Here is a 6,415-nt window from a genome sequence, read left to right as displayed (position 1 = left end):
TGAATTAAACAATAAAAATTGAATTAACTGAAGGTTAACTATTGTTACGAAGGGGCAACGCCGGTTGCTGGGGCGACGAAGCAGACGAATTACCCTGATTTTCAGCGTGGCATAGAAGTGAAAGAAGTCACAACTTTAGCTGACTGTTCAATATTCATGGAAAGAATAAGCAGTGATTCCAGTGAAAAGCATAAATTAACGTGTTCCACCTCGTGCTCTAAGAATGTTAGCTACTTGATCGAGGTAACTATTTAAGTATAATGGTAAAATGTGTACATGTGTAATAACTACTATGAAAGTAATGAAGCAGAACACGAATGATTTTTCTCTTTTCGCAACACCGTCCTCTGTTGACAACTTTCGTTTGATATGAGTTCCGGTTTGGCATCTTATCTATACACGAAGCCCAATCGGCCTTCGAACACGGTCACGATTTATTGTCTGTGTGAGGCAATATGAATTCTTAAGCGGGACGAGCTTTCGCTTTCGAATCGCATCAATAAGAGCGCATGATTGCTTCGTCTTCTGCGTCAGACGTGCCGAACGGCGCCTTATTCTCTCCTTCACTCGGTCAAGTGTAAGGCCTTTTGCCATTGACGTTGCAGGTAGTTTCTAAAAATCTACTGTACACCTGTTATGACGTTGTTTGCTGTCCTTTGTGCTGGTTTGTTTTGTTGTTTGGTTTATTCCTTTTTAAATATTGCTGACTTGGACATATCACTGATTTGATTTCAGATACGTTCCCCGTTGGCAATTTGAAAAGTAGGACGCGCGCGCGCGCGCGGACCGGGTGGAGAAAGTCACTTTCGTTTGACCACAAACTTCAAGAAAGGTCGACGCACTACATCGTGAGCTTGGGTTCCTGGAATCTATTTGGGCGATAGGGGCGCTGATTGTCAATGCTGCGAAGATGCGCAAGTGAGTATTTTCATTTTCAAAACACGTATTTGGTGTTTCCCTTAAGAAAATATTCGTGGTCCGTTTAGTCTTGTTTAGCTGTGATGAAATGCTGTTGTTTTACGGAATCTCAGTTTACGAACGCTATTTTTTTATCCAAATCCAGATTGAGTAATTCGGAGCAAAGGTGTGCATTCGTAGCGTATGATCTAAGCCAATATTTGGGTCGGAGGATAAAAACATTGAATAAAAAACACACGTGCGAGTTTTTAACGCCATCTCAGCTGCCGCCTGGTGGCTCGAGTCCCATTCTCAAACGTGAGGGGCTTAGAGGATGTTGCCTTTCTCCTGCATTTAGAAAACACTCCAACTAGCAAGATTAAAATGCCTTCGTATTCTTATTCTCCAGCTCCTACCAGAGAGATCGCAGTGCCTTGGATTTGGCTGAAGGTTGTGCACGTATACTCTTCCACTTGCGTCTTATTTCATATTCATTTTTGGTTTTATTACAGTTAATTTCCTTTGACGGCGTCCTCAGGAAGCGGAGTGATGCGTGTTAATAATTTGTTTTCCATCACGCTCTATACTTTCTGTTTGCTAAGTTCTTCTTCGACCCTCCACCAAGGTAGAATCCCCACTATTAGATTTTCATTCAAAGTTCTGTTTTAATTTTCTTCAATTTTGATGTTTCAGAATCTATTCATGAATGCCAACGTGAGTGCGATGACGGACCGGCCAAGCGTTGCGTCTATCATTTTCACATTGAGTATTATTACACGATGAGCAAAGCGTGTTACAATTGTCCGCTCACTCCGGAGGACTGTAACCGGCACCATTGCATCGCTGCTGATGGAGTTGAACGAGGCGTTGTCGCCATCAATCGCCAGATACCAGGCCCTTCCATTCAAGTTAGTTGTTTGTATTTTTCGTTACCTTTTAAATTTCCTGTGAACCTCTTTAAACCATTTCAATATTTTCTTTAGGTTTGCCAAGGCGACACTGTTATTGTTAACGTCAAGAATCATTTACGGGGAGAAGGAAGCGCTATTCATTGGCACGGAATGCACATGGTAGGTTACGAAAGAGCCTTATTTTTAGCAGCAAGCTGCTTCCCTGGGTAGTTCATTTAAATGTTTGAAAACCGATACTTTGTGTTGGTAAGGGAATTAAAGGGGAGTAAAGTGAAATTTAAAAACGGGTTTTCCCAGGTTTTGAATTCAAAACAGACCCTTATCTCTGAGTCAAATTGTATTACCGTTATTAACGCTTGTAACATTGAATTGACGAAAGACTATCAAGTACCTGTATCTATTATCTGTCATCCGTCTTGTCGGAGCTTGGGCGTTTCTCTTTTTTTGGCCTTGGCTTTGTTACATTCGCAAATTGAGTGATTATTCTTGCGGAGCGGGGTTTTCCCAAGGCATTGCGCATTTTTAACACTATATATTGTTTACGCCATTATTTCAAAATTACCAGAACCAGAAAACCTTGTATAAATTTTACTAATGTATGTCTTCTTTCAAACAAATAGAAGGGGTCTCCCTACATGGATGGGGTTCCTCTAATTACGCAATGTCCAATTTCGCCAGCTTCTACTTTCCAGTACAAGTTTGTTGCCGACAATCCTGGAACTCACTATTATCATTCTCATTCTGGTAAGCGAAGATAACGACCAAAATAAGTTTGAATGAAAACATCTGATTTTTTTCAGGGTTCCAGCGAGCGGACGGTGCGTTTGGTTCGCTAATCGTTCGCCAAAGTCGTTCAAAAGATCCACAGTCACCATTGTACGATTACGACCTGCCAGAACATGTGATACTCGTTTCTGACTGGCTTGGTGAGCTGGCGCTGGCCAAATTTTTAGCTCACGCTCACGATGGCAAAGATGATATTCCCTCAAGCATCATTGTCAACGGGAAGGGAAGAATTTCGAAACCGCGAGATGAGCTCACATCACAAGAATTTATGCCTCTTGCGGTTTTCAAGGTTGAGCAAGTAAGTCTTACTTTGGGAACCTATAAATTACGCAAATGCAACCGAATAAATTTCCTTTTCGCATTAGGGTATGCGCTATCGATTCCGAATTATCAGCAATGGAATATTGGATTGCCCAATCACGATGTCAATTGACAACCATACGCTACTTGTAATCGCCAGCGACGGGAATCCAGTCCAACCTGTCGAAGGTATTTCAAAATTAGATCACATAAATAATTGCCTGTCACAATCTCAAGCTCTTCTTCACAAATGTGTCCACAGTGGATTCCCTCTTAATGACTTCCGGTGAGCGATTTGACTTCGTATTGAACGCAGATCAGATGCCTTCGTCTTTCTGGATTCGATTCAGAGGAAATATGGACTGGAATTCTAAAAACGTGTTTCAAACTGCGATCCTCCGCTATGAAAATTCGCCGGATGTGGAGCCGGATGAGATTGTAACATACGAAAGCACTAGTCGAAATGGCACGGTATAACATGGCAAATTAAAGTTTTATTTCGATATTGATTACCGTTTAGTCTTTTCAAGGTTTTGAACCCAATCAATCACGCACCTGGTGACCAGGAACATGTTACCGTGGCTGAATTAAAGGCATTACAGGAGGAAAGCGAAGCTGACTGGGCACGTGAACCTGACCGCAAATTTTTCCTCGCCTATGATTTCAACGCTGTCGATAGTTGGTTGTACCACGATCCAGAACATTATCCGCTATTTGGAGGTGGGGATCTTACATAAAATTAAATCGATCTGTTTTATGACCATTACGAATTCTTGATCATAGTGGGAAAACACCAGAGATTTTTTACTCCCCAGGTGAACCACATAAGTTTGCGGATGCCATCATCGCCGCCACTAAGTCAACACCATGCTCTGTCAGTAAATTCGCTGTGCAATCAATCTACTGTGGCTAATTGCAAAGACAAAGAATGTGCATGCGCTTACACTCTACAAGTTCCTCTGGGCTCTCTAGTCGAAGTGATTTTAATTGATGAAGGTATGTTCTTGTTGCCGTATTCTTAATTTATTAATTGACACTTTGAATTAAATCAGGCATGACATTTGATGCAACTCATCCATTCCACCTTCACGGCTACTCCTTTCGTGTAGTGGCGATGGAGCGCATTGGCAATAATGTCACTGTTGACCAGATTCGAGCCATGGATGAGAACGGGCTGATCCGCAGAAATTTAGTGGATGCGCCCATCAAAGACACAGTTGCTATTCCTGATGGCGGATACACGGCCATTCGTTTTCTGGCAACTAATCCAGGTATAAGTTTGGAGGACTCTTTATATCTAGTTTGTTAAATCTTAAATAAAGCTGAGATTTTCTGTCGTTTAGGCTATTGGCTGCTCCACTGTCACCTGGAATTTCATGCTGAAGTCGGGATGGGCGTTATTTTCAAAATTGGAGAACACCAGGATTTCCCTCCGATACCCGATAATTTCCCGACTTGTGGAGATTGGTTTCCTTCGGAGAAGAAAACAGTTGATGTAAATTTCACGGTTCCAAAAGATCCGATCATCTACGACATAAACCCTATCCCCGCTGGAGAGAATGAGCTACTCCCTTTATTGATAGCTGCTTCACCTTTAATCCATCCGCACGAGAGTCGCGAATTGAGTGACGAAATATCAGCGGCATCTTCATTTCACCGGTACTATTCATTGGCTTTGTATACTATTATCGCTTATTGTCTTTCAATATTTTGCTTTCATTTGTAAAAACGCTTCGCTAGCAGCAAACAGTTATCATACGTAATAACGGGGAACTAAGTCCTAAAATGACACATATACAGTAACGTCTTAATGTGAATTGATTTCACAAATGTTTTATTTGCTTGAATGCTTATTAAAGCCAATTTTGCAAAAAGTTGTATTTTTAACATTTATAACTTGTATAGTAATCTGTTCGATTTGTCTTCTTGTGTTAAAACAAATTTATTAATTGAAGTTAAAATTTATACAAACATTTTTGAAATCATCCAATCACAACAAATCCACGTCTGTGCAGCTAAAAATAAGCATGACAGCCAACTTCTCTCGGTGTTCTCCGGCGTTAGCGGATGCGTGCCGGTTGTCACGTAGCTACCATGGTTGCTAAGTGCTTATAAAAATGTAATTGTTTTAAAAGAATCTTTCTACTTTGTACCTAATAGTTCTTTCATCACGCATACCCGGCCCTGTCCGTGTAAGTCATATGAAATGGCAATGCTGATCCATCACGTAAACAAAACTCGATGATGAATTTTATTGATTAGCCGCTGGTTAAAATTATACAGTATGGTACTGGTACCATTTTGTTATCTCCGTTCGTCTTATAGATTTTAAGACACCAATCAGCGATGCCTGTTTTCCGTTTGGTATAAATATCGTCCTTCATCTCGCTCTTCCAACCCCTTATTTATTCTATTTACCCAATAGAGAGGAGTCGGATTATTAAGTAACGTATAGCATATTTCTTAATTTACAGTAACTACTGTAAGTTGAAATGTTTATTATATTGCGTAAAGTGCAATTTCCATCGATTCAGGTACAGTCGAGTCAACGACCTATAATATACGCAAGAAATTTCCGCAACAAAAAGATATCGTTTGCCGGGTGTAGGAGAGAAAAACTGAAAAGTAATTATGGTTTTCCTATCGTACCCTGCCTTTTGTCAACACCTTTTCTTTCCATACGAAAACGAAAACTTTTTGCTGTGGATATTGAGGGGTGGTACTGCACGTGTTTCTTTGGCTCAGACCCACATTGCCGTCAGAAAATCCTAACATACTAGATGTTTCCACACCTAGGTCTGCCAAGGTGATACAGTGATTGTCGATGTAAAAAATCATCTTGATCACATTCACATCCATTTCATCTTCACGGCTACTCCTTCTGGGTGGTGGCGATGGAGCGCGTCACCAGTAGTGTCAATGTTGACCAGATTCGAGCCATGGATGAAAATGGATTAATCCACAGGAATTTAGTCGATGCTCCCATCAAAGACACGGTTGCTATCCCCGATGGCGGATACACAATCATTCGTTTTACGGCAACTAACCCAGGTAGGAACGTGCAGTTATTCCATTATCTTTGATCTGATATACTGTATTGTGCAATTCAGGCTACTGGCTGTTCCATTGTCACCTGGAGTTCCACATGGAAATCGGAATGGGACTCATTTTTAAAGTTGGCGGACACGAAGACTTTCCGCCCATTCCAGGAAGTTTCCCAACCTGTGGCGATTGGCTTTTTTGAAGGAAAATCACCGAAGTTAAGTTGCGTTTCAGAAATTTTTCTTAATTGTAGGTATTGAATTAGTTGCACGATTTCACCATCGACATTTTCTATGCTACCCAACGCATACTGCGCGTGGTATCCGCAATTGTTCTCCGGTTTTTAAACTAACATTCTTCAAACAAAACGCGATGATTTTAAAAATAGCGTAATCTGAGAATCATTAGATTATCGAATGGTCAAGTGAAATTATTTGTTTAAAATAGTTTTTTTAATCATTACAACTTTTCTTATTCAA

The 6,415-nt window shown here is 40.7% G+C and overlaps 2 protein-coding genes across 6 annotated transcripts; both read left to right on the top strand.

The window, feature by feature from the left end:
* Positions 1-87: 87 nt before the first annotated feature.
* Positions 88-4,855, top strand: LOC124201266 (laccase-like). 5 transcript variants are annotated; one of them, XM_046597744.1, is made up of 14 exons: positions 88-243; positions 736-918; positions 1,064-1,347; positions 1,410-1,522; positions 1,591-1,805; positions 1,881-1,967; positions 2,429-2,552; positions 2,609-2,892; positions 2,960-3,083; positions 3,157-3,365; positions 3,425-3,614; positions 3,678-3,890; positions 3,947-4,165; positions 4,238-4,855. In XM_046597744.1, exons 4-14 carry the CDS (start codon positions 1,447-1,449, stop codon positions 4,618-4,620), a joined length of 2,124 nt encoding a protein of 707 aa, XP_046453700.1. In that variant the 5' UTR covers positions 88-243; positions 736-918; positions 1,064-1,347; positions 1,410-1,446; the 3' UTR covers positions 4,621-4,855. The 5 variants fall into 5 exon arrangements, with proteins under 5 accessions (XP_046453700.1, XP_046453699.1, XP_046453701.1 ...); XM_046597743.1 differs by having other exon boundaries at positions 109-664; XM_046597745.1 differs by having other exon boundaries at positions 118-605.
* Positions 4,856-5,737: 882 nt separating this feature from the next.
* Positions 5,738-6,415, top strand: LOC124201407 (laccase-7-like). The gene is made up of 2 exons (XM_046597755.1): positions 5,738-5,945; positions 6,005-6,415. The coding sequence occupies exons 1-2, from the start codon at positions 5,789-5,791 to the stop codon at positions 6,136-6,138; spliced, it is 291 nt and encodes a 96-aa protein (XP_046453711.1). The 5' UTR covers positions 5,738-5,788; the 3' UTR covers positions 6,139-6,415.

The sequence above is a fragment of the Daphnia pulex genome, chromosome 2 (assembly GCF_021134715.1).
Source record: "Daphnia pulex isolate KAP4 chromosome 2, ASM2113471v1".
Taxonomy (NCBI): Eukaryota; Metazoa; Arthropoda; class Branchiopoda; order Diplostraca; family Daphniidae; genus Daphnia; species Daphnia pulex.
The sequence above is the reverse complement of the archived record's forward strand: the minus strand, read 5'-3'. Positions and strand labels throughout refer to the sequence as shown.

Coding starts and splice junctions, on each gene's coding strand:
- LOC124201266 (XM_046597744.1), top strand. CDS start 1,447: ATGCGTGTTAATAATTTGTTTTCCATCACGCTCTATACTTTCTGTTTG. Junction 1,806..1,880: donor TACCAGGCCCTTCCATTCAA/GTTAGTTGTTTG, acceptor TATTTTCTTTAG/GTTTGCCAAGGCGACACTGT. Junction 3,615..3,677: donor ACATTATCCGCTATTTGGAG/GTGGGGATCTTA, acceptor TCTTGATCATAG/TGGGAAAACACCAGAGATTT.
- LOC124201407 (XM_046597755.1), top strand. CDS start 5,789: ATGGAGCGCGTCACCAGTAGTGTCAATGTTGACCAGATTCGAGCCATG. Junction 5,946..6,004: donor TTTTACGGCAACTAACCCAG/GTAGGAACGTGC, acceptor TGTGCAATTCAG/GCTACTGGCTGTTCCATTGT.